The sequence below is a fragment of the Gambusia affinis genome, linkage group LG14 (genome assembly GCF_019740435.1).
Source record: "Gambusia affinis linkage group LG14, SWU_Gaff_1.0, whole genome shotgun sequence".
In the NCBI taxonomy this organism is placed as follows: Eukaryota; Metazoa; Chordata; class Actinopteri; order Cyprinodontiformes; family Poeciliidae; genus Gambusia; species Gambusia affinis.
The window spans coordinates 20648435-20676172 of record NC_057881.1 but is presented as its reverse complement, the minus strand read 5'-3'; the positions used below and the strand labels follow the sequence as shown (position 1 = coordinate 20676172).

Below are 27738 nucleotides of genomic sequence, written 5' to 3'. Positions count from 1 at the left end.
AAAATGATAAAAAGAAACGGATACAGTAAATGGATAATGCTTAAATTAAATTGCACTGATATAATTGGTGCGTTGGTTATTTCAGCTGCAAAGAAAAAACATTTTTTGGAGATGAATCTTTATGTTCTTTAAGTAAAATTTTCCTGAAAGGCTTGAATTAGATTTATTTACCACAAACACAGCTACTTCCTACGACCTATTTTTAATAACTTACCAGAAACAACTAAGTTAGCTGCAAAGAACTATGTTATTATTATTATTTTTTTTTTACATCTGGAACATTTGGGATTCAGCGGTCCCACAGATTTATAGTAAATTTAATATGCGCAGATGATTACATAAAATAAATAACATTTTTGATAATTTAATAAATGTATTTCTTAATTATTGAAATAAATCATGTGGTTCAGTACCTATTACTAAAAGTTTTAAAAAAAATTAATACCTACTGTGTGATATATTTTTTAATTTTATCACTAATTGTTTGAGTCATGACTTTTCATTTTTTACAAAATAGCAACCTATAGTTTATAATATTATATTCCACTTTGTGACATTAAGTTGTCCAGTCGGGAAAGATTTTCGTAATGCTGTCTTCCAGAGGCAGACGCTTTCAGCGCAGCATTTCATTAAAATACTAATCAATAATCTAGTTTGATTTGAAACCTGCATTTAAAAGATCAAATTTGACATTTTCATTGTTTATGTCAAAAACAAAATCCTTCCTTTTTATGACAAAAGATAGCTCTTTAGACGAAAAGTCTTCAATATGTCTTCAGATACTTGTTAATATTAACATTAGTGGAAAATATGTTTCCTGTCCAGATTGAAGTAAGCCTTTGCATATGTAAAAAAAACAAGGGAACAAAATGTTCTGCTACCAATACCTGAACAATTATCCGTGCCTGTAGAGGGCACTATTGAGCAGACTTGAATTTCTCTACTGTTTTGTTTTTATCTTCAATCTATCCATTTTAAGATGGACAAAAAGCAGTCTAGAAGAAAAAAAATCATATGTATAATCATTTTATCATTTTATAGAAGGGAGCATAGTCAGAGATCTTTTACAAACATGAAAAGATGAGTATAAGATAAAGCAGCAGTTTGAAAGCAACAACCTTCTCAGGCTACACTGTCACTTTGAAGCATGTTTTGACTTGATTTCCGCTGGCTTACAGTGTGAGTGAGTAGCTGTGTACATCCCTAAGTATGCTACAGCTACATATCCTAGCTGACACATGGCTTCCCTTAGGGGGGGTTTCCTTGACGGGGTCACATGCCGCACATGAGTAACAGACTGAGGCTGGAAATTATGCGAGTAGACCGTCTCCTCTCTCTCACTCCTTTTTTGCACGCGTACACAATGTTTTTGCTTTGCCTTATCCAGCACGTCTGTGGCACTTTAGAGCTTTAAAGGTTTGGAGAGAGCAGCACCTAGAATGATCCACACCATCTGCTTTAAAAAAAAAAACGGATGTAACAATAAACAGAGACGGAGAAATTCCTGTTGCACTAACACAGCAAAAACACACAGCGCCTCACTAAAGAATTCATGGTGAAGCAATTTACTCTCATTAGATTGACAGTTTATGAAACAACAGCAAACCTGCCAAGACATTTAAATTGCTTAGACATATTTATTTATTTATTTTGAAGAATACGCATTTAGAAATTGAACCACTTGACTTACATGCAAATACTAATAAGTGTAAATAAGACACACTGCTAACTGGTACATTCGAAAAGTAGTCGAAACTCAAAAATTGCAGCTTCAAATCGTAAGAATTTGTAGCTTCAAGCAATGGCTGCTTGGGGGTCGCCATATTGGAATCCAAACAACTCAGAGTATGTTAATGGTGTGTTCCATTTGTAGTCAAAGATAACAAATTCCAGCTCTCCGGTTGGAAAGAAATCACCCAGAATGCTCCTCAAAGTCAGACTTCCCACTCAGAAAGCCTGAAAGTCAATTTTGAGGTCCAACATGGCCGCTCCTAGCATCAACAATAGCAAGCTGTTGTGGAAACACATTTATTTTATAACACACACTTGTACTGCGACTATAATCAATGTAACCTGAAACTACAGAAGAACCAATTAAAAGTGGTGTTTGCGTGAGGAAGTACGTCTTAAGATGACGTTTGTATGAGGTGTTATGAACAATGGTGACTTGGGTGTCGCCATATTGGAATCCGAACTTCTCCCTGTATGCTAGCTGGAATGATGGTTAACTTGGGTGTGACGTCATTCCCAGTTCCAACTTCTGAGATAAATGGAACCAGCGTAACACTTCTTATGTGTTGTTTTAGCACACCATTACCTTGTATTACGCCACAATGAAACACTGTAATGGCAGCATTATGCTGTTGTTTTTCAGTGGGAACCACAAAGAAGGTCAAAGTTGATAAACATGGAAGGAGCAAAATGAAAATTTAGATTTATACAGATTTCTGAATATTTTAGTGAGGTCTGAATACTTTTGGAAGGTACCTTTTGGGGAGATTTTCTTCTGTTTTCCTCTAGCAGCCTGGAGGCTTTTTATCCCACATATCAATTTAGCAGCTGCTAAATACCAATTTGTATGATCAGAAATCCACCTCTACAACTTAAACATGTGATTACATGTTCTAGGACAGCAATTTGTGGTTAAGGTGCCAATATTTGTCAGACCTAGATGAAAGATTTAAACCCAGTGTTGTGGCATACAGAGAGGGGATCCCTGTAGCTTCCCTTCCATGCGCCCCCTATTGGTGATATCCGGAAAATTGAAATCCCGGTTTCGTCGACCTCGTTGAACTTCCAGAAAACTGCTAAAAAAATATCAACTGCTCGCTGTAAATCCTACTTTTATCAAATAAAATGTTAGGTGTTTCTGTTGTCATATTCTTCATTCGTTCGACTGTGAGGAGTAAAAAAAAAAAGAAAAAAAAGAGGAGTGGGTGGATGGGGGCACAGTCATTTAAAAAAGGAAAAAAAACTGAGCAGAGCGCATGCGCCTGATTTGAAGAGAATACGCCATATTGAATTCCCGTAGGAATCACGGCATTCTTGCAGCTACGAGGGCCAGTTTATTAATGGTCCGAACTTGATTTCATGTTTTTATTTCGCTTCGTTCTGTGACACCGAATAGCTCAGCGAGTCTCGTCGGAATCGGTACAGCGGCGCAGATTCAAAACGGGCTCGCTAACGACAGGTTACTTGTCGGGGGAGTGGAGGGTGGGGGGTTTAGCAGGCAGAGGAGTTGAATGGATCCGAGGGTAGCTTGGATTCAGCCGGAGCAGAAAGGACCTGCGAACGCCTTATGGATGCAAATCTGGGAGACCTCTCAGGGAGTACGGACGCTTTCCGCTCATAGTCGGAACCACAGCCGGTGTGTGAGTTATGCGGCTTTGATGGCTTTGAATAATGTGGCGGCCGCCGCGGCATCGTGCAAGAGCGCCTGCAGCCCGAGCAACGGGAACGTTACAGGCAGCCTGAGTAACGGCAGCAGCCATCACAGCATCATGAACTGCCCCGCACGCAGCGGAGGCGGCGGCGGCGGCGCGGCCACCTCCACGCAAGGGACACCGGCGACCAACGGGACCGCACAGAGCTCCCTCCCGATGGCGAACGAGCCGAGCCGGGCCAAAATCCCGATCCCGAAGACGGGCTCCGTCTCCTCGTCGTCCTCGCAGGAGTCGGGGACAGAGAATCCCGTTTCCAGCAGCTCGCTTCTCGAAAGGACTTTGGGTGGAAGCGTGGGGGGCGACTTCAACAAGAACGTCGGCGGCGCCGGTCTGCTCCTCGGCTTGAGCGACGGCGCGGAAAACAACGCGAACCTGTACCATCAGCGCAGCCCGGAGGAGCATCCGGCTTTTAATTTGCAGCAGATCTGCGCGAAGCAGCATCAGGTCCACCACTCTGCCGTGCCCGTTAATCACACACACAATCTCCACCCGGGACGGAGGAAAAGTGACAACAAGGCGAGCACCTATGGGATGAATTACCTGCTTTCGAACTGCACTAATGGGAATCATGTGAACAATTGGACGCCGTGGAAGAAGAGGAAATACAGCTCAGGAGTGCTTGGGTGAGTTGCTTTAAGGATTTAAAATAGAGTAACGTCTGTATTTATGTCGTTGCTTTCAAGTGTCCGCCACTCAGGGTTTTTTTAAACTTAGGTTATTAGTAAATAGCAGTATTCGAAGTATGGTATTGAACTTTGAAAGTACTCCACTGAGTAGAGATGTTCGTTTAATGCTTTCTTTTCTTTTTTCTTCCTGCTCTTTTCTCGTTGGCTGACTGGCTAGCCCACTGCCGTTGAATTGTCCACTTGTAGTGTCCTACGTAGCTCACTTTGTAGGTTGTTTTTTTTATTTATAATAATTTATTGCTGGGAAGTTTGAGATATTATCAGTAAATGTCAATAGAAGCGAATAGAAGATACCGCCTTAAGTATGTCCCAAATTTCGAAATGCAGAGCAAGGCGCGATAGAGTGAACGAACTAGGAAACGATTTTCTAGGCAGCAGCTATGGACAGGAACCGGAAGTGTCCTGATTTGTTTACTGGGATGTTTGAAAATGATTAAGTGTAGAAGAAGTAATAACTTATTTTGGTTGATGATTTTTAAGGTTCGTGATAAGTTTTAAACTCTGTGCATAACTATAATTTTATTTTAAGGAATTAAAAAAAAAAAAGACAAGCTAACCATCACTGTAGAATACTTAAAGTTGTGCTATTCATTTAATATCTTTCTCTTTTTAAAATCTTTTCTTCCCCCTTCCCATTGGCAGATTAGGTTGTACATTTATAACCACTGTAAAAAATAAAACAAAAATTTCTATTTAGAATTGAGGAGGGGGAATCATATTTCAGTTTTCACTACAAACTATGACCAGACATTTTTAACTGATACAAGCAGGCAGAAATACTGTTTTATTAGGGCTGTATGGCAAATAAAAATGTATAGCAAGTAAAAGATGCAGTGAAATTAGAAGTAATGGTAATATTTGGATATAAGTAGCTAATTCTTCAGAGGCATTCTGTCAAAAACTGCAACTGATTAGCTTGTTTTCTGCTGTTATATCGCTAAAAGGAAGCAGTAGTAGCGTTCCAATCGTTTGCTCGCTTGCTATGCGGTGCACTTTGTATATAATGTTTAACTGTATTTCTCCTCCTAGGGGTGAAGAAAACTTGTGCTTTGAAAGATTTAAACCTGTTCTACCGAGGCTAGCCGGTGATCATGTGCCAAAGCAGACTGCATTTATTATATTTTGAACACACTTGTGGGAACATGAGGGCTGCTGCCTATTATTTTCATGACGTTCAAGTGTAAATGAAAAGATATGCATAATTTAAATGAGGAGAAATTGTCTTTCTGTTTGTCGTAAATAAATGTTTTGGAGGCGTATGGTTTGATAGTCGGAGGTGCTGCACAACCTGGCGCGTGAATTTTTCTAAAAAGTTTAAAAGCCGCCAATAAAAATTGCCTGACAAATAACGCATCATGTAGGGCTGGGATTAAACAAAAACTACTGATATATTTGTTACAGATAAAATTAATTACAGCCTCCGACAGAGAGGATCTCTGATTATTGTTGTTGTTGTTTTTTTAAGCTAGTAGCAGCTCCTAGAAGGGTTTGGTAGTACGAGGACAGAAAACAAGGTGGAGGTTTTATCCCTGGAAGCTGTAGAGTTTCTTGCTGTCCCTGCTGCCATACCAGCGTGAGAACCCTGCGTGACCAAATGCTGCTCCTTTCTGCAGTCTCATCCTGTATGCTGTGACACGCTCGCCTGGTAGAAAGCTGGACGTCGTTAAAGAGAGCGGCGCTCCCAACTGTAAGCAGCTTGAGCGAGGCGTACAGTAACGCAGCAACATTTGGACCGAAAATATGCAGAGACCCGTTTCCCGTACTCCCTTTTAGTTCTAGTTATAATCTAACACTGAGTGCTATATGCTGTGACATTATTGTATGAGGGAAAACAATTCGAGCAGCGTATGGTTTCTGCGATTTCTGGACGTATGACGACCCTGGGTTCTGTTCTTCCTCAGACTCCACGAAGAGGTGATGGACTTTTACAACTTCATGTCCCCGCGACCTGAAGAGGCAGCTATGAGGAAGGAGGTGGTGAAGCGAATAGAGATGATCATCAAGGAGCTGTGGCCTACTGCGGATGTAAGATCCATGAGTTCACCAGCACCTCGGGCTTCAGAGGGCTTCACATGTCTAAAAGTGTTAACTCTCTCAATTCTTTGTTTTCCACAACATGGAATTGTAAGGGTTGTGTTTCTACATTTTCCTTCAGCGACTTGGAAAAGGGCCAGACTTTAGAAAGGGATTATATGGCAGTAGCCCAGGGCCTCGATGTTTAAGGGGTGGCCCAAATATATATACATTTTTATAATGATTGCATCTTTTGCATTGTTTTCTATATAAAACTAATAGGCCAATAACAGTTTAATTTACTTAATACTTTGAAATTTGAAATTTTATTTGAATTTTAAAACATCTTTTTTTTTTTTTAAACAAAACCTCAAAATATTTCTGGATTTTCAATTTTAATCGTTTTTTATTTTTCTGTTCTGTCTTTTTTAATATGCAAACAATATTGTTTCGAAATAGTACATTGTGTAAAGAAGCATTTAAATTGAGTTGTGTAAGGAATGCAGGACTGGCACAATTAATCAAATTAATCCCGATTAATCGATTGAAATAATCGTCAATTAACATTGCGATGATAATGTGTGATAATACCCTTAGCTCTGAAATGTCCTGAAGGCTGCCAATATTTTCTAATCCAGCGTGTTCCCCGGCTGATTGGTAACTCAGGAAGATCAAATGGAGAAAGTTTGCTCAGTCCTCCAGGTATCTGCTAAAAGTCCTGCTCTCTCACAGACGTGCCTCAACATGTCTAAAAATAATACCGTTTCCTTTGAAATAGCTTTTTACATCTGTGATTCCTTTGACTAGCATGATGGACACCGTCTGCTCTGACTCTTTTTTTACTGAGTTAAAATCTTTTCCACTGAAGAGAAGCCGTTGATGCTTAGCTTTGCTGCGTTCACTGATCAGAAAAATATCTGATATTTGAGTTTCTAACCAGCCAACGACCTGCACAAGTACGGTAACCAGACGGGATCTCGATACGTCTCTGCAGCACACGCTACCGTTCGGATCGAATTATCGACGATATGTCAATAAACAACCACTTTGAATGAAAGCTTTGCATTTGCCTACAAAGTAAATGTAAAGTCGACAATGTAAATTCTTTTCTATCTGTTTTTAATAAACCCAAATGACAACTGGACAAGAACCTGGAGCTGAGTAGACCTCCAATTCAATACCACGGAATTGTCATATGAAGTCAGTACATCTAAAAAGTCTTAATTCCTGTTCATAAAGAAGAGTACTTATTTTAACTAGAAAAATTGCTGTCCCTAGAGAATGCATATTTGTAGAATGATTGCTGCAGAAATGCAAGAAAAAGCAGAATAAAGCACAAGAATCTGAAATATTTGAAAAAGCTGAAAAAAAAGCAAAAGAAATGGCATAAATGAGCAGAAGCAGAAATTGGTACAAAACCAGAAATGGTTAAAAAAATTAGCAAAAGAAATAGCTTAAAGTATCAAAAGAAGCAGAAAATTTTGATGTATGAATTGCTCAAATTGATGAAAGTTTGCAGAAGACCTTTGTAGACCGTAAAAGTAGAAGGCATGTACAGAAAGGTAGACAAGCAGAATGCTGACACAAAGATAGAAACAGAGCACAAGCGAGAAATACATTGAAGGAATAGGAGAAGTTGTGACATGTCCTTACTCCAGAAGAGTTTGATAGAAAACAGTAATACCTGTAGTAATAATAATAATAGTTCCTTAAAGTAGAAATGTGTGGCTACGTTTTAATGCATAAATTATTCCTGTACATGTGTGAACAGCATCATTTTTTGTCAAAAAGCATGAAAAGTTCAAAAATCGTTAGAGAATTCCACCATGGGAGGACCATGTAAACCTGAAAACTATCAAAAATCTGCCTAAAAAATCCCAAGTGTGGAAAAACCGTAAGAGATATCAAGAAGCCGAGACATTTGAATATAGTTTAACGTCTTGTGATTTGTTTAAAAGTTGAATGGAGTTTCTAGGTTGAAGTAGGCAGGAGTAGTAAGCTGTGAAAAAGCTGAATATTTTAGCAGAATTTTGTGGAAATTTTGTAGAATTTCAATGTATTTCAATGGGACAAAAATAATTTCCACAAAAGCACAAATATTTCAAAAACTACAAAAGTGAATCTTGGCAAAAGTCATAGCAGAAATCTCCAGACAAAGCACAACGTTTTGACATATGAATCAGCACAATTAGTTGAAGGTATAAGTAGTTGAATGCAGTAAAACGTACAGAACATTATATAAAGATAATAAATATTATTTTACATATTCTCACCGTATATGTAAGAGTCCCTTGTGGTGACTGGTGGTATTACACAGTAAATCATGTCTTATCTGCCTCAAATTCAACAGCGTGGAATCAAATTTCTGTTTTTGTTCCAGTTGTCAAAAATCTATTCTTTTACTTCAGATTTTAAGTAAAAGAAAAATATGAGGTATTAAATAATTTAAATAAATTATTTAAATTCTTAAATACAATTAAGAATTTAATTGTATTTGGTTTAAGGAAATAACCTAATTTCTTAAAATTATTTTGTAATCAAATTACATTTGATAACTTTCGTTCAGAATAGGTTAATATGTATCTGAACATTTTATTCAGAATGTCCGCGTATCCTTAAACAAAAATCTTACATTCATGTATTTAAAAAGTAACGTTTTAAATTTATTAAAATAGTGCACGACAGCTTTAAAACATAATAACACGTCTTTTGTTTTGACAAGACTTTTTAGTCTCATATTTACATGTATGTAGTTTTTTTGTTGTTTGTTTCTCGTTGGTCTTTTCTGTCAGGCAAAAGTTTGAGACAGCTTATTGCGTCGTGAGGGTTCCGGTAACAAGCAGCTTACATATGCCTGCTAGTTACCGGTAGCTAGCTAGCAACTTGCTAGCTCTTCGCATCTATCATAGGTGATAACGGGACGAATGACAGCGAGGCGCAAAAGTCACCACCACTTGGGGTGAAACCCAACACACTGGAGGCGATAGCGCCAAAAGTCTTCAACAATTTTTGTTTTTTTTTGTTTTACAATTTTTGTCTCGTCCCAAGCTCACATGTATATAAGGGCAAAATCTCACATGCCTGAATATTATTGGTCGCTTTTCTGGAAAAGAGCAAACGAGTTCCTCATCGTGCAAGGTCCATAGGAATTGGATCAGCCATCTCTGATATTAATTTTCGTTTAAGATGGCGTTTGAAAACGTATTAAAAAGTCGTGTGTTTGACTTGCTGAATCCTGCAGGTACCATGTTATTATACAACCGTGTAGCATTTCCCCTTTAAAGTGCTAACTACTTATATGTAGAAGCAGAGGGGTCACGCAGTGCGGTAAGACTAATGTCATTTCCCCGCTCGTTACTTAACGGCTTAAAGTACGAGCGGCGGTGATTCATTCATTTCCCACTTCCACTGTGAGCCACATTGTTAGATAAATGGACTCAAGTCCCTGCATTTGTTCCAGGTTCCTTTTTTTTAACATCCCAGCCTGTTATTTCAGCCCCGTACTCGTGCCGTTGCCTTGTCGCATTTAACAGAAGGAAAGGGAAAGAACTTCATTCTGCTTCCTTTCAATAGCTTTCACTTCAACTCCCCTCCATAAAGCCCCAGCCTTTTGTTTCCAAACCTTCTGTGTGCTTCAATTGGCTGCTGTATACTCACCTTGGCAAGGGTTTATGTCGCCTGAGTGGAACCCAGAAATGCCTTTGTTGATGGCAGTTTGCAAACATTCAACTGAATAAATGCATCACGATTTTAAAATATGTCATCTAGACAGATGTGGTTATCTTCAGCAGTACTTCAGTAACGTCTCTTGAATCATTTTCACCAGGTTCAGATATTTGGCAGCTTCAGCACGGGGCTCTACCTTCCAACAAGGTAAGGTCTTGCAGAGACAGGCTGTCACTTTACATCCTGCTGTACTGTTATTATTTAAAGCTTGCCGTTATTTAATTTTTTTTCCTTTAACCCGCAGCGACATTGACCTGGTGGTGTTAGGGAAGTGGGAGCGCCCTCCGCTGCAAGAGCTAGAGCAAGCTCTTCGGAAACACAATGTGGCTGAACCGTTCTCCATTAAAGTGCTGGACAAGGCTACAGTAAGTAAAGTGTGGCTTAGATCTTGTTTTAAGTTTTACTCCAGCTCGTTAACATTATTACGTTTCCTCTTAAAGATCCTCATGAACATCTAATTGCTGATATGGCGATAAAGAATGTCGTTAAACAAACAAGAATGACTTTTGGAGACTAAAGACTCTCCCAGTCTGTGATTGGTCGTCCATTTTTTTCCAGTTTAGAACTTGTTCCTATTTTCTCCCACATTTTTGACAATGGTAGAGCAATAATTGGACTCATTTTCAGGGAATGCTCATAGTGATCAGGACTTCCAGTGGCCTGAACTTGTGAACCTTGTCAATGACTCTGTACATCTTCTCTAGCAGATACAATTTCTCCCTCAGGCTGTGAAACGACTGTTAAATCTGTATTACTGCACATACTTTACCATTCACTCCCTCACAGATTAGTTCTGGGGTACTTTTCTGTCACCCCAATATTTCTAATCAACAAGCAAGTTAAATATCAGACAAAAATAGACTGACCAAAAATAAGAAGCAGTTTTAATTATGGTCACTATCTATTCGTGGGGGTTGGGGGCGAAGCTGTCCTGATTGAATAAATAGCCAGTGGTGGGCTCTGCTAGCTAAAACGTTAGCTGGACTAACCCTAAAGTACTCTTAACATTTTAGTGCTATGCTAAAGCGCCAACTTCAATTCAAATTATATTTGCGCTAAGAACTGCAACCCTTGAGCACAAATTTAATTTTGACATCATTTACATATTCTAGAATGGTCTTGGATATGGTATTTGTGTTTATATTTTGCTCATATTTTATTCTTGTTTGAAATAAAGTCATTAGGGGGGAGAGAACGTAAGGAGAGGAAACGGAACTGCTACATAAACATTCTTCACGTGCTTCAAAATAAGACCATGAATAGAAAAGTCTAATGACTTGAAGATAACGAAAGCTTTATTCAACTTTTACTAAGCAGTAAATGTTTAGTGAATTTATCCATATAAAGTAACTTTAGGGAAGCTAAACGTTTTGAAAGTTAGCTAAAGTGCTAAATGAAAATGTAACTCAATTAGCGCCTTGGCAAACTAGAGCAGGTGTGCTGTAGCAGCCTGATTTTGTCAATTCATGACTGAAATAATAACAAACAACATTGTCTTGGACTGCTTATTATTCTACCTACGGCTACTTACTCTAGCTAAACAAGTTAAAGAAACTCTCAGAACAGATTAGGAAAAAAAGCACTGAGCTCTTCAGAGTCACAGAGTTTTGACTTGGCCAACATGTAGGAACCCTGAGGTCAGAGATGGTTCCCCTCCGCCATTATTTCCCTCCATTGTGTTAAATCCAGAGCCATCTTTCCGCGGCTAATCGTAATGTGTTCAACAGCTTGGGTGGAAGGGCTCATGCTAACAATATAGCAGCATTTCCGGAAGCTGGCACATATTAATATCCTGTGGTATTGGCACAAAACCCCGGCAAACTGCCAGAATGCTGCATTTCCCTTTTAATTGCCACTCTAAAACGGTTAATGGTTTAGTTTTTCTCCGCTCTGAAGCGCCTCAGTCTGGGACACAGGATGTCGTTTAACACCTGTTTTTTTGTTTTTTGTTTTCCTTTCTGAAATCTCTCTTTCAGGTGCCGATCATCAAGCTGACTGACCAAGAGACCGAGGTCAAGGTGGACATCAGTTTTAACATGAAAAGCGGGGTGAAGGCGGCGAGCTTCATTAAAGACTACTTAAAGGTTGTTGACGACTCGCATTCGCACATGAACGCGAGGCACAAGTTCACTGCGAGTTTCTCCGGCTAAATCAGATCAATGGCCGACAGCTGGAGGGATAGAGCTAGAAAAGGTCATGGAGATGTATTAAAATAGACACAAAAAGCCACTCAAGTCACATAATTATAGTTCTTGCTTCAGCGTTCAAGTAGGACTTTGGAAATTCCCTCTTCGACTCGCTGAGCAGTCCGAGTCGTTCACTCCAGGCGAGCTGGCTCATCTCTGTTTAAACTTAAGGGGGGAAAAAAGCGCTAATTAGGATTGTATTGTCGAAATCTCTTCATCTGCCTGGAGTTTTTTTTATTTATTTTTTACCTCTTGGCTCTGAAGAAATTCCTGCTGAAGGCGGATCTGTAGCCGTGTCAGTCACAGCTATTGGCTAATGAGGGGAAAGGAATGTCTGCAGCTATGTTCCAGCAAGCTGTCAGATCCGTTCTTTCGCCCGCCCCTGGTTCGCACCTTGTTTAATCTCTTGTCGCGCGGGAATGCGTGTCGCAGCCTGAGAGGCCTCGGCCTTCAGCATCACTCAGCGTCAAGCTCAGCGAGCGCCGAGTGACGATGATGGCCCATCTTTAACAGGCGAGGTGTTCAGGGAAGGAGGTGAAGCACCAGGTGTCAAGTACTCATGTAATAGAAGCTGGAGCAAGGGCTTCTTGTTAGCTTCAATACCTTAGAGAAAGCATTAATTATATCTCCATACGAGAAGTTTAGCTTCCAAAGGAAAATAGGAAAAGCTGCTTTTCTGATTAACATAAAGCTGATGCTCCACAAATCCTCAATCTGCATTAGGCTACATTTTTACATATTATTACTTAACAATTTTAACTGTTGTCACCTTCCTAAAATAAGTCCAAGTAAGACTTAAGTTATTTTTCTCATCCTTATTAGGGTGCACCGATTGCAGTTTTTTGGCTGATTATCGATCTTTAAAAAGCCTGACCTGCCGATCCTGATTTTGTCTGATGTCGATTTTCTTCTTCTTTTTTTTTTTTGGTCTCAAAACTTGCTAAATATATCAAGAAAGTTGATTGCCGAACTTCCAAAATAAAAAAATTGGGGCCGATTTATTAGCTGGCGAATGTATCGGTGCACTCTTACTTTAAATCTGTTGGGCAGAAATGAACTGCACAATATTTTATCCTTTCACTAAAACCACAACACCAACATTCCCATTTCTGTCCTGTTCTTCCTTCTTCTCAGTTACCCACTAGGTTTCTCATTGTTGGACTGCTTTTTTTTTTTTTTTTTTTTTTTTTTTTGTCGTCTCTTACAGAAGTATCCGGTGCTGCCTTACTTGATCTTTGTGCTGAAGCAGTTTCTGCTGCAGAGAGATCTGAACGAAGTCTTCACTGGGGGCATCAGCTCTTACAGCCTCATCCTTATGGTCATCAGTTTCCTACAGGTATTGTTGTATTATGTAAAGGCTTTTTACCCATCCTCTTTTGGAGTTTTCTACGCTTTATGTTTAGTAGTAGTTCTCATGTTGAAGTGTTAAGAAGTGAGGTGCTAAAATATTTCCTCCCTCTGCCTCAGCTCCATCCACGTATCGACGCCAGAGACCCCAACCAGAACCTGGGCGTGTTACTGATCGAATTCTTCGAGTTGTACGGCCGTCATTTCAACTACTTGAAAACAGGGATCCGCATCTCAAACGGAGGTGCGTACGTTCCCAAAGAGGAAGTGATGAAGACCATGACGAACGGATACACCCCATCCATGCTCTGCATAGAGGACCCACTGCTTCCAGGTAAGCAACTCAATCCAATTCAAACTCAACTTCTTCAAACCACACATTTTGCTGTTTTGTGTTGCTTAACAAAAAAAGAAACTTTCTGTAGTCTGGTTTTGATGAAACGCATTTGATTTATTGATATTTCTGGGTTCTCACTTATTTGTGTTGCCAGGCTGCTTTGTTTTTTTGCATTACTGTGGTTTTCAATTTTCTTTTCACTGCAAATGCAAATAAGCTGAAGGAATGTCTGAGATGTCGCTTCTTCTAATCATTCGGTCTGCAGAGATCCACCATAAAGAAAATAATTATTTTTTAAAAATTTATTATTCTGAGAAGTTTAAATTAGCAACAGTGGAGTATCTAATGTAAACCACGCACATGCAGATGTGACCTGGTAGGCAGGTCTGTCAGTCAGCCGTCTCCAGGGTGTCTGTGCATCCTTAAAAAGTCTTAAATATGTGCGTCTAAAATTAAGGTTTTAAGTTGTCTTATATTCATTAAAAAAAGCTGAGTTGGCCTTAAATTTCTTAATCACAGATCTTAAATTTTGTCTTGGTTGGGCTTTTCTGTCAGACTAAAGTTTGTCACATGCAGATATGCTAACATACCCTTGCTAGCTAGCCAGCGTTTCTGCGTCGGTAAGTGCAAATTTATTGCAAGTTGGCTGGATGAAGCTTGTGCATTTCTTTTGCAGTATAGGCCTTAAATTTCATTCGTCTTTCAGTGTTGTAGTTTGGCCTCCATCCAGAAGAGGGCGCCTCTGTTCACCCTTAAGCAACATAGAAACAACATAGAAATCAAAATGATAGAGGGAATTAAGAGCGGATTAAAGAAACTGTCCGAACAGAGTTTGGTGTGGGAGGCAAAATGAACGTTATGCGGTTTTGTTTGGAAATATAAACACTTGACAAATTAATAGTATCACTGAATCCTTGGACAGTAAAATTTAGATAACAAAATCAGAGAGGAAAACGTATCTTGCCCAAATGTTGTCTTTACTCTTAACTGCACATCAATAAATAATATCCCTATTTCTCTCAAGCAAAACTATGAAACGATGTAACAGTCAGTTTTGTTTTCTTCCCACATAGGTAACGACGTGGGGAGGGGCTCTTATGGTGCCATGCACGTCAAGCAGGTGTTTGACTACGCCTACACGGTCCTCGGTCACGCCGTGACGCCGCTCGCCAAGTCCTACCCCAACAAAGACCGCGAGAGGTGAGGATTCAGCCGAGAAGTGTTTGTTTTTCACGGATCAGAGCGAGACGCTCATATGAAACTGTCCGTCTTACTCCACAGCACGCTGGGGAGGATAATAAGATTAACCCAAGAAGTCATTGAATACAGGGAGTGGATTATTAAGAAGTGGGGAGGCAAGGATTCGCCGCAGACGGACAACAGAGGTAGCGACGGGCTTCCGGAGAGCATCTGAAAGATGATGTCACAGATTTCTTCTGTTTGTGTGAATCATCGCTTATGTTTTCCTGTAGCTTCTTCTCCCAAGGAGCCTGTTTCGGAGCAGGAGTCCTGTGTGCTGGGTGGTGGTGTTGTAGGTCCTGAGGATCAGCAGAGGGACTCCGCTTCACCTCACAGCGCAGACTCTCCTATGTCCATCTCCAGCCCCAAGCAGCACTCATCGGCCTCATCCGTTTCCTCGCTGTCTGGCTCCGACAACGTAAGACACGCCTTTCACGATGCAGCTTTTTAAAAACCGAATTCTGCAAATCCTCATTCAGTTCACTGGGGATTAAGGAATTATTTGATTAAAGTTAGTTCCAGTCGATTAGCTTGTAATGTCCTCTTAGACCGTCTTTCAGTGTTGTAGTTTGGCCTCCATCTAGAAGAGGGCGCCTCTGTTTACCCTTAAGCAACATAGAAACAACATAGAAATCAAAATGATAGAGGGAATTAAGAGTGGATTAAAGAAACTGTCCGAACAGAGTTTGGTGTGGGAGGCAAAATGAACGTTATGCGGTTTTGTTTGGAAATATAAACACTTGACAAACTCCTCAAGTTTCACCTTAAGGGTGCTTCATTCAGTAAAGTGCCGACTTCTCATCCAGGAATTCATGTTGTACTTTGAAGGTGAGGACAAGATGTCTGAAAAGCAGAGCATAACAAACAAAATATGTAACAAGATTAATAAAATAAACACGAAGCCAGTAAGCAGGGTTGATTTTTGAGGGCTGTCGTGGGTTAATGCACTTGGTGGAGCAAAGTTTTATTGTTCCTTCAAGAGCAACATCTGTAAACTGGTTCGTTATCAAACGCTGCAAACAAGCCCCTTCCAGAAAATATCCAGGAAATACTTTTCAGCACAGATGGAGGAACATAATTTAAAACAAATTTGTGTGTGGACAACTGATATACAGTTTTCAGTGTTTGTATGTGGAGTGAATTCTTTCTGTTCATGGGAATTAGGTGTGTCAAACATTTTTCTTCTCATCTTTTATTTCTCTATTCTGCAACCTAAGAGGTTCCTGTTTGGTTGTATTTTATAAATATGTTTAAGTTTAATAGTCTGAGAAAATCACATTTTTTTCTGTTTATTCAGTTAGTTTTTAATACAGCAAAAACAAAATAATGTAAGAAAATTGTCATTAAAAAAAAAAAAAATAAGCAACGTATTATGAAAAATGTCACCCTTTAGATGAGAAGACGGTTGGTCGTCTTGATCGGAGAGAAAACTCAGGTTTTTGAGAAAATGGCTGCTTACCTTTCAATTGATAACACTCAATCAGCTTTAGACTAACTCGATTATAGAAAACTTTACATCCCGGAAATGATTTATTCTCCCTGACAGCTGTTTTTTTATTTTTTTATTTGGATTTGCCAGGACTCTGACTCAGCGTTGCCATACAGCCTCCCTCCGCCGACCCTGTCGGCGTACGCGTCTTTCCCGGCACTCGGCCTCGCCCTGCAGCCGAGCGTCCACCTGGGCACCGGAAAGCACGGCATGGGAGGACGCCATCTGCTGCTTCCTCCGGGTTCGCAGGTAGGCCGCAAGCCTTCTTTCCTCAATACGACACATTTGAACCTCATAGATACTATTGTTAGTGGCTGAAAAAAGACGAGACAAAAAAAAAGTCTTTCAAATTATAAGCATATTTATTTTTTAAAAAATGGCTTTTTAAAATAGAGTTTCTATAGAAACCCATTGTTGTCCTGTTTGCTCTCCAGGCTCACGTCTCGCTGCCCAGCGGTCTTGCAATGCACTCCATGCCTGGCAGACAGGTGTGTATGGACACCGGGCTCCCCTCCTTCTACCACATGCCCCCTCCAGCCCATGCTCATACCCCTGCCCCCTCCAGCCCCCAGCCTCTGCTCAGCCCCCACTCCAGCCACACACACAAGGTAGGCGCCGGATGCTGCAAACGCTCTCATGCACTACATCAAGGGAAACCTTGTCTCTCACTCATCCTTACGCTTTGCTCATCCTTTATTCGTCCGTCTCTTACAAGTTCCAGCCACTATTTTATTTCTTTTTCTCTCATTCGGTTCACACAAACCCGCCTCTTTTCAGCAGCAAGTAACGCTGACACTGGAGGTGACATATTCAGCTGTAAAACTGCATGTTTGAGCCTTATGATTTCCCATAAAATATCCAGACTTGTGCTTCTTAAGAAGACCGCAGAGCAATTCTGCAAATTCATGCCGCCGTCTTTGCAACAGATGCTGAGCTTTACTTGGCAGGTCTGCTCGCACATTTTCCCCATTGGCTGTCCCGTTCAAGGCTAGCACAGAGTCAATATGAGCTGATACATTCCTGTTATGCCCTGCTCACACAATTCTACCTGAATTAAAGTTTCGCTCTCTCTCTTTTTTTTTTTTTCTGGATGCTACTTGCTTGTACTAGACACCTGTGGTGTCCAAATGTTTTGCACCGCTGGGCAAAATCATAAGGTTAACTTTTTTTTTTTTCTTTTTTACACCAAATTGTATTTTATTTTTCCCTGTTTCATTAAAATATTGCATGTTTAATTTGTTGTTGAGCAAGTAAAAATTAAAGAGCTAATTATTATTAATGTAAAAAAGGGTTTGACAAGTTTGCCTTCATTTGAAGAAAAGGTGCATATTTTGATAACTTTTTGGGTGCGATTTTACATTTCTTTCGGTTGTGCATGTTTTTAGTCTATTCTGTGCAATATAAGTTTGCTTGTGTAATAAGTAGTTGCATTTCCATCATGAATGTGCACAAACTTTATAAGTAGTCTGCTAATTTTGAAAAACAATTTGCGATGTTTTTATTGGATAAGAAAATAGATGAAAGTCACAAGGGCATAAGCTTGGTCACAGGATAAGTTATTAAAAATCATAGCGTGGACAAATGTAAAAACCAACCTGAGCTATATTCATATTTTGCTGCATACAAACTGACATGAGGCAAAAAAAGAGAAAAAAACTCACCAATCCCAATCCAGCTAATGCAAAAAAAAGTAGAATTATCAAAACTTTTAAATTTTTTTATTATGTTTCTAATTGAAATGTGGAAATTGAAATTACAAAAATATTTTTTCTTAATAGAAATATGCCAATTTTAGGGGAAAGAGCCCTCACATTTTAATAGAAAACACCGCAATTGCAACGATATATATTTTTTTACTTTAGCGGAACATCGCCAAAGTTTTACGCCTATTTGTTTTGTAAACGGAGCTAATGATGTATTTAAAATGTTTATTTTTGTTTATTCTGATGATTGCTTCCTTTATTAAGGAAATTCACAATAAAAAAAAAAAGATTACACCTTCGCAGAACCCACATATGCTGGATACATATGTGGGTTCTCTTGATATGAAAGTCAAATTCCTCGTTTGTGAACACAAACACAAGCTGAATCTGATTATCAGCTTTGTGAGTTTTAAGGTAACTCTTTGTCCCTCTCTGTGTTTTTTTCCTTAATTCGTCCCCAGAGTGGAACGAAGTTCAACGTGAAGGGCTTCCACAACCCGCCGCCGGTGAACGGAGCCGCCCTGGCTAACCGCGGTCACACGCACGCGCAGTACCACCGTAACTCGTGGGCACGGCGCAGGAAGAGGGACAGCCTGCCCGTCAGCCTCAGCAGATAGAAACCACTGCTTCTTCCCCTTTAACTTTCTCTCCGTCTCTTTTTTTTTTTTTTTCTGTTTTAATTTTATCTTTTATTTTTTGGTCTCCCCAACTTGACACCCATAAACTGGACGGACAGACAGAGGGATCAGAGACCAGCTGTTTTCACTTTGCTTTCTCGGAGCAGCATCCCTTTAGGTCCGCATCCTCCTCTTCTTCTTCGTTTCAGTATTATGTTCCTGTCAGTGTTGTCACTTTTTTTTTTGTCATTTCCACCGGTGGCGGCACTACCAGCTTCACTCGACCTCGCTCTCCAATGCTTGCGGCAAAGCTGCTAGTGGTTTGGTGTTACACTTTTTTCTTTTTTTCCAGCACATTTAAGCCGTTTTTTTTTTTTGTTTTTTTTTGTTTGTTTGGTGCAATAATGTTTTTTCTTTTCAAAATTAAAGCTGTTATTTAATTGTGTGTGTGTATATGTAAAGGCATTTTATATTTTTATTTTTGTAGTTGTAAAATTTTGTTTACAAAGCGTCTCCCTGGGCGACATCTGTGGATGCTTAGAGCGTGCATCTCTGTAGGTGATAAAGTTGGGATGGACCTGACTTTAAACTTTAAACCCCGCCCCCTCCTCCTTTTCCTTTTTTTTTTTCTTCCAATGTGTTAATCTTCTTTATTTGGCATCAATGTGGAGGTCAAAGAAAGATTAGATTGCAATATTGTCTGTTTTTCATCCTACTTCTTGTTGAGTTTCAACCTCGAAGTTTTGTTGATGTGATTGTGCATATCCTCCTTCCACTAAATCTTTTACACAGGGGAAAGAGGGGGTCGGGATTAGGAAACGCTTCAGCTCGGTTTACTTGAATTTAAAGATCAAGAGTCTGAGTAGTGGATATAAATCAGTGCAGTCCGACAATATTAAGACGCTCAGCAGTGAAGTTTTCTCCTTTTTGGAACAAATGGAGGGAGAAAACAAAAAGAAAGAGGAGGTGGGAGGGTGAGACCTGATGGGAGTTAGTTCTTCCTGAACCAAGAACTCTTATATTTTGATTCCATCCAGGAATCTGGTGTATATTTAATTGCCAGGTACTTCCGCTAATTGTTTGCAATGCCTTTCTTTGTGTTTACTTGGAGTGTGTGTCCGTTTTCTGCGAACACTCACAGATACACACACATACATACACACGCATATATATATATACACACATATATATATATATATGTGTGTATATATATATATATGCTCAAACAGGTCTGTGGAAGGCTGAGCAGAACTAGTGTTATTACTATGCAAAAGGATTCGTCTTGATTATCGTGTCAACCGTTGTACGTTCCCATGACTACACCGCTTCGGACTGACGCTCAGGCTTGAGCCAACTCATGTGAACTCCCCCCCCCCCCCTTTATTTTTCCTTTTTTTTTATAATGAAGGCCCTTACGTGTACTGAAGTCTATAGTTTTCTACATATGTCATAAATATGGACTGGGGAGAGCGGTGTTTATGCCAGCGACTACGTCTTGGGTTGGTGTAATGTGTGACATAGTAAAAAAAAATATATATATATATATATATATGTGTGAGAAATTGAGAATTTGTGACTTGCCAATGCAAGTTTTTAATCAGGAAAAAAAAAAATTACAAATTACAAAAAACAAACAAACAAAAAAAAAGCCTGACGGTTCAGAGAGGTGGTGCGCCCAGAGAGCGGCTTGCTCTCTTCCGGCGGCACTTTCAACAAAAGGGGGCGCCAAAGTGTCCGAAAAACAATTCTTGAGTTTTTACGGAGATTTTTTTTCCTTCAGCACTGTTGAAACTATTTATTTATATGTTCTTGTTTCAAAGATAGCTCAGCAACTCTAATCTGTCAGTCAAAACTGCACCTGGCGTCCTATTTTTGTTAAATTTAACCAAAAGTTTAAAGGAAAAAATAAATAAAATCACAATAATGGGTTTTTTGTCATGCATTCAGGGTGGAAATCGAAGATGGCTCAGACGTGTTTGGCTACAGATAGCCTAGCTAGAGATAAAGTGGATGTGATTGACCACTCGTCCACTCTGAACCTGGGATGAAATCGGTGAAGGAAGGCGCCTTCGCTGGGTTAGAGTTGCGAGTTATCTCTGGAAGTCTTTATGGATTCAGATTCTGTGCATCACAGCGGTCCAAGGAGACTTGCTCTTCTGCGCTTCCCTCCTCCTCACCTCAAAGGTGGTTGGTAGAACGGTTCTAACAAGTCTTATTCAGATTTTTCCTCTTCGTCCTCACTTGTTCAGATTGGGTATTTTAACAAAAATGGTGAGCAGGAATGAAGAGGCACGGAGCGTCGCCTGGGTCGCTGAGATTTACATGTTGATGCAATGTAATATACCCTGTACCCCCAATGGGACACAATGAGGGATTTTAAACTGGTGACCTGAAGCCCATCACTAGCCTTGTCAGTTCATGTCACCCTCCATTTGGACACTCGTCAATCAGTGACCAGAGGGAACCATTGCCAAGCTTTTCTCCTTTTTTTTTTTTTTTGACATTTTTATGTAAATATATTTTTTTCTATTTTATTTTTTAAATAAATATTTTAAAACTGCCAGTTTCTTGTTTGTGTTTTGTATGTAAAGGGTTTACAATATCTAAAGCTGTAAAGCATATTTTTTATTACTACTGCCCTGATGTAAGTACTTTATTAAAAACCTTTCTGTTTTGACATTCGATCCAACTACACTTTTTCCTGTTTGAGGTCATTTATGTTCACTAAAGCTACTTTTTTTTTCTTTTTTTTTCGCAGTACTTAAGTCAAATTTTTTGGGTAGAATAACAACTTCCTAGGATTAAGGCCCACTCCTTTTGGCAGAACTGGGGAAATGGAGTTTGTTTAAAGCACTGAATAGTTGAGACTAAGGGTGGGCAATACAAAGGTAAAGTTTTTTTCAGGAATTAATGTTTCAGCGAGGGCTGCACAGTGGCGCAGTTGGTAGAGCTGTTGCCTTGCAGCAAGAAGGTCCTGGGTTCGATTCCCGGCCCGGGGTCTTTCTGCATGGAGTTTGCATGTTCTCCCTGTGCATGGTGGGTTCTCTCCGGGTTCTCCGGCTTCCTCCCACAGTCCAAAAACATGACTGTCAGGTTAATTGGTCCCTAGGTGTGAGTGTGTGTGCGTGGTTGTTTGTCTTGTATGTCTCTGTGTTGCCCTGGACAGACTGGCGACCTGTCCAGGGTGTACCCCACCTCTCGCCCGGAATGCAGCTGGAGAGGAACCAGCAACCCTCCCGACCCCATTTAGGGAAGAAGGGTGTAAAGAAAATGGATGGATGTTTCAGCGAGTCCACTCTCAGGCAGGCTTTGTAACCCATATTGTCAGAAGTATTATTTTGATCATTTTCAATCACTGTTTTTTTTTTTTTTTTTTTTAAATAAAAGTGTATTAGTAAATGACAAAATGCAGTATGGAGAGTTTTTTTTTTTCTTTTTTTTCTCCGAAGAGTTTTTGTGGCAGTAGTGGCTCGTATTTTATTTGCGACAGTCGGCAGACAGGAAGGAAGGTGAGGAGAGGGAGGGAAGACATGCGGCAAGGGTCGTCGGGACCGGGAGTCGAACCCGCGACGAGGACTAAGGCCTACAAACATGGGGCATGCTAACCCCCTGCGCCACCACAGCACAGCTAGTTTTAATAGTTTTTAAACATGAGCTAGATGTTATCGTGTGTGAATGATAAATCAAAATCATATCGTGTTAAATTTCTTATCACGATAGATGACAAATGCCCGTCCTACTTCGGACACTAGGCGAGTTTATTTTTTAACGTTTCAATTTGCGCTATTTTATAGTTAATAGAAAATGTAAGTCTTCCTATTCTTTGGTAGAATTTCGACGGGGCCAATCAGTGAACCAAAGGAGAAGTCGTGAATGATGACGTCGATTTTCTGGTTGTTTCAGAATGGACCTTCCCACAGAGGCCGCTTTTAGTTTTAGCGAACGACGCGGTTAAGCCAGCCTTGGCCACGCCTCCAAATGTTGAATTAACATTGACGTCCATCTTGTGCGGCTCTGTTCGTAATGGGGGAATGGTTGTTTCAGCGCAGGCAGTCTCTGGTAAGCTTCATAGCGTTTAATTTTCGCATTACTCGTGTGACAGGAACGTGTTAGCGATTGGGTAACATTTAACTCTTCAACAGAGTCCACAATAGTTGGACTTAACTTCATACAGGACTTCTGTATGAAGCTAAGCGTAGAACAAGGGCTGGGTTTTTTTTACCAGGCGAACAAAATGTAAAGCTGTCCAACATATCTCTGCCCTAATAAAAAAGGAAAATTAAGTTATTATTTATAATAACAATAATACCACAAATCAAGATAGAGAACCTGTTAATTGCAGGATGTTACAGAAATGTAGTCTTTCTAAATGTCCAGTGGCTTTTTCATTCGTTGTCACTGTGGCTATGAAGATAAGGTTCCGTCCATTTCTTCGACCGTCCACTAGGTGGTGCACATGCACTGCTGAGAACCTTTGGAAATGGAGGCTGCTCTACTCTCTGCTGTTTTCAGCAGGCTTTAAACCCAGAAACCAAATACAGAGGCGTCAATCCCACTGTGCCAGACTTTGTCCATGAGCCTCACATTCAGTCACACCGAGCTCTTCACAGGACGTCAGCTGTCTGTAAGTGGATGGATTTGTTCCGGATTAGCTGTTCTGTCTTTGCCTGAGGTGGCGAATCAGAAACATGTGCCCAGGACTCTTCGTGCCCATTTTTTTTTTATCTCTCTCCCTTCAATTTTCATTATGATAGAAAGAAGGGAGAAATCAGGAGAAAGCCTCACAATATTTCCTTGGGAGCGCTAATGGCTGAGGGAGGTCAAAAGGGTCAAAACAGAAAGAAGAATCAGAATAGTTAAGCAGCTGCCTGACAGAGCTGGTGAGATGCATGGATTAGTGTTCAAACCCAAACTCTTGCTGATTGACGGAGAGAAGGTTAAGAGGAGAAAAGAGCGGGAGGTGGGAATCAAAATTTGCTCAGAGTGAACTTGAAGAAGCTCATCTTTTTAAAATTGGTTCATATATCAACTTTTCCGTCTGGAACAATGTCCTTTCTATGGCAAACATAATTTAAAATGGGTAAGAGGGGATATTATGTAAAATTGCCTTTTTTTCTTAGCGTTATGTTATGTTAAAGTGTTATTTTGTCGTCAGAAACATCTGGAGTGTGAAGCTTTTAATTGTATTTAATATAAGCAGCATTTTCATAACAACTGAAGGATACATTAAGCTGTAAAATGATACTATGTTCCTGGAAAATACACATTACTACCCCTTTAGAAGTTTGAGAAACACTGCAGTGGAAAATTTCCATAATCCTCAGTTTAAAATAAAAGAGTTATGTAATCAATCAATGGCTGAAACTTAATAGAGAACTTTTTATACCGACATGTGCATATGTTTTACAGAGACTAAAAAAGGGCAGAAATGTACATAGACAGAAAAAAAACGTAATCTTTATATATAGTAAAAGCGATGTTAAATTGAGGGCAAATCGATTAAATACCGAGGATGAAGACGTCTTCAAATGGACATTTCATGCTGCCCCGGTGAGGTTATGCTCCCACCAGCGATTCATCACAACGCCTGAGGCTTCACACCAGCTCTGAAGGAAACCTGTCGTCGGTCAATCATCAGCTGCCTCCAGACTTGATTCGATTCTAACGCAGGAGAGACTTTGAGCGGTGGTGCTGATGAGTTTCTAACGATTTTGGATCCGATTCCCGGCAGCCAGTGGGATCCGCCAGTCCGACAGAAAAACAAAGTAACCGTGCAAGGACACACTTGCACATAGTTTAGTCAGTAGTTAGTATCTCATGCGTGGGGTTAGATAATGTGAGGAAACTACCAGGGCGGTCAGGGGGACGGCCCTTCCCGGGGAGAGCATCAACATCCCGAACACCAGTAGCAAACCAGCATGGAGCAAGTCTCACTTCCTAAACTTAAAGCTGGCATTTATAATGTTTTACTGAAAAGGTAACACATTTAAAAGTCAGTGCCCTCTCACTGACTTTTAAATACTTCAAGTCCAATTACGTTTTTATTGGGGTTAAAAAAGTTAATTCTCGGTTTAAAATTCTGCTAGATTCAAGCTGATTGAAAATAACTGATGACCTTCGATCTGACTGATCCGAGCTAGTGTCGTTGTGTTCTGCAAAACAAGTTGTTCTGGCGCGAAAGTTGTCTGAAACTGGTCCGCTTTTAAGCTGTTTACCAGAGGACGCAGATTATTTTTCATAAAAAGTAAAATTCGTATTCTGGCATTGTGTCTTAAGTACATAATTTTGTATCAATTCAATAAATACAAGACTAGTATTGCCAATATAATACTGATACCTATAATTTTTGTTTAATCTCATCAAACTTTTAGGTGTTTTTGTGGATCCAGCTGTTGAATTATTTTTATTCCAACCTACGACAAAGTTTCTAGGTGTCTACAAAATACTTTATAACATATTAACATGACTAATGGTAACAACAGAAAAGCAAAAATGAATTTGTGCCCTTTTTTTTCACAAAATAAACAAAATGCAAAAAGTTATTTAAGAGCAAATCAAAGTACAATCAATGCAGCTTGTGTGAGGCTACAACTTTTCTCTAACCCCACCCTCTCCAAAGACTTGAACAATGAAACACATTCGAGCAGCATTTCAACAAATCTTGAAAAAACGATTCTACAACAAGCAATCCAATGCAATTAAAAGCTTGATTAGCCTAATTTATTTATTTTTTATTTTTTGCAACAGTGCGTCTACGTCTCTCTTAAATGTGGCTCATATGACGAATGCAGACCAGGCTGAGAGGACGACATGCTTTAAATCTGCATGTTTGGTTGAGAAATAGATTGCTTCATGAATCCCACAGTGGTAATGGATGTGGGTGCCGTCTCCTTTCCCGTCACCCTTTCTGTCCAAAGCCCCCCCGGCCCCCGCCTTGATTGGCGCTTATGTAGGTCATCTCTGTGTGACCCAGTTACCAGATTAAGGTCACTTTTATCTTATCAAATATGACAGTTTGGTTTATTTTGAGCATTTTCTCAGTTTTACTCTGCGGCTTAAATGGAATCCTAACCAGGCTGATCAACAGTTTTGTATTCATAAGGCGCTCGTAAGCTGCGATTGTTTCAGTCTTCAAGAGCAACTTCATTTTCTAATTTTCCATGCATGCGCGCTTCAGAGGATACGTCGAAAGGTGACCTCCGTCTCCCTCTTAGATGTTTTTGACGACTGTTTAAGAAGGCAACAGAGGAAACTGTGCTACGGTGTAAATGTTGGCGTCACAGTTCTTCCTGACCTCATGCTGATCTTCGGTTTTAAGAGATTGTTCTCTGCATGCCTGCGAGTTTAATGCATTCTCATTATTCATTAGCTGATGGAAAAATGAAAAAGAAACAAAGCGACACAGATGTGTTTTTGCTACAGGAAATAAAACCCGCTAAGCAATAAATTTCGCCACTCAAACGGTTTCCTACGCCTGGTACAGGCTGCATGAGTAACCAGTTGGATTCAAGGATTCTCCAAAACTGGATTAGCAAGAAACAAAATCATTTTCAGAACGCATTATCCGTCCGGAACGAACGAGAACGAACGAACGACAGAGCTAGCTAGCTATCTAGCTAGCAAACTAACCAACTAAGAAAGAAAGACTACAGTAAGTCTTAACAAGTTTATCAGAAGACCAAAATACAGACAAATAAAAACGAACACTATGAACAAAGATATCCACTAACCTGATGTCATTTTAAATTTCCAACATGAACACATTCATTAAATATTTAATAAAGTTAATTCTTTATTAATTACATTAAGCCTCAACAAAGAGTAATTAGACCAAATCTCAAAATCCCTGTAAAATGTGTATTTTGGAATCCTTTCGAGGCCCATGAAACGTCTCTTTCAGACTCGGCAGGCAGAATTTTTTCTTTCACCTAAACATGAGAGAAGCTCTGATAAATGAGGTCAATTGAAATGGTCTACTTCGCTTTAAAAGCTTCCTGACTGAGAGAAACGAACAGGAAATATCTAAAGTGGCAGCCATGATAAAAGCTTGTCTCTGGATGTTAGGAAGCGGCGCCTCGGCCACTCCTTTACTTCTGTTAAGAAATAAAATTAAATAAAAAAAAATAAAAACGGTTCTCTATGAAAGAACACATGAATATTCTGTCGCTCTTCTTTGTGGATGTGTTTTTCTATATTATGGAGGATGCCTGTAAACAAATAATCGGAAAGTACTGAGACTTCGAGCAGTGAAAAAGAACAATCAGTTGGAACACGTGGACGTTTTGTGTCCATTACTTTAAAAAAAAAAAAGTTTTAATTAAGTCAAATTGGGAATACATTTCTTTTAATGAGCAATTTGATGAGGCTGTAACAGCTGGAGTTTCACTGCTTAGTGTGCTGCTGGGAACTGCTTGTTGTTTTCTGCATCTTGACAACTTCTGCCACTTTCTTTGCTTCGCTGCATCAGGCATTCAAATGTTGACAGAAGACAAAATATGAAAAATGTGATGTTTTGCACTGTTCACACAGACCGGATCTTCTTGACTTAGCAAATACTGTAAAATCTTCAGATCTCCTGCACAATTAAACTCAGAGTATGTCTTCTTTTGCTGTTGGCAGACTGGCTAGGATGGATAAAACATCATTAAAACGCAGGATTGTGGAGTATTTGACGCTTGAATTGAGTCTCCTCTTGGAATCCCTACTGGTTTGCTATTCCCAAGTTGTTTTAAATGGAAGTGGATTAATTTTGTTTATGACTAAACAGTTACGGATTTGGTAAGAAATGTGAGATTTCAGGCAGGCAGATGGAGGAGTTTGTGAAGAGTCAGAAGAGAACATAATTTCCTCTTTTACCTTTCTCTGCAGCTGAAAAGTACAAATATAATTCAAGTATTTCAACAAAATACAGTGTGCTAAAAGCCAACTGTAAGGTAAATTGTGTTGTGATTG

General features: G+C 39.8%; 2 protein-coding genes across 4 annotated transcripts in view; both read left to right on the top strand.

Moving 5' to 3' along the window:
* The first annotated feature begins 1733 nt into the window (after positions 1–1733).
* Positions 1734–21503, top strand: tent4a (terminal nucleotidyltransferase 4A). Of its 2 annotated transcripts, none has more exons than XM_044139273.1 (13): positions 1734–4066; positions 6031–6154; positions 9969–10015; positions 10113–10233; positions 11845–11952; positions 13262–13390; positions 13522–13735; positions 14812–14938; positions 15020–15123; positions 15211–15395; positions 16557–16715; positions 16901–16954; positions 18631–21503. In XM_044139273.1, exons 1-13 carry the CDS (start codon positions 3243–3245, stop codon positions 18784–18786), a joined length of 2352 nt encoding a protein of 783 aa, XP_043995208.1. In that variant the 5' UTR covers positions 1734–3242; the 3' UTR covers positions 18787–21503. The 2 variants fall into 2 exon arrangements, with proteins under 2 accessions (XP_043995208.1, XP_043995207.1); XM_044139272.1 differs by having other exon boundaries at positions 1735–4066; positions 16901–17074; positions 18631–21502.
* A 1250-nt stretch (positions 21504–22753) lies between these two features.
* Positions 22754–27738, top strand: part of adcy2b (adenylate cyclase 2b (brain)) — an 89674-nt gene continuing 84689 nt past the window's right edge. Inside the window, exon 1 of one of the 2 annotated variants that reach the window (XM_044139267.1) lies at positions 22754–22845. In XM_044139267.1, coding sequence (XP_043995202.1) covers positions 22810–22845 — 36 coding nt within the window. In that variant the 5' untranslated portion in view covers positions 22754–22809. The remainder of the gene's footprint in view (positions 22846–27738) is intronic. The other variant, XM_044139269.1, reaches the window with a different exon arrangement.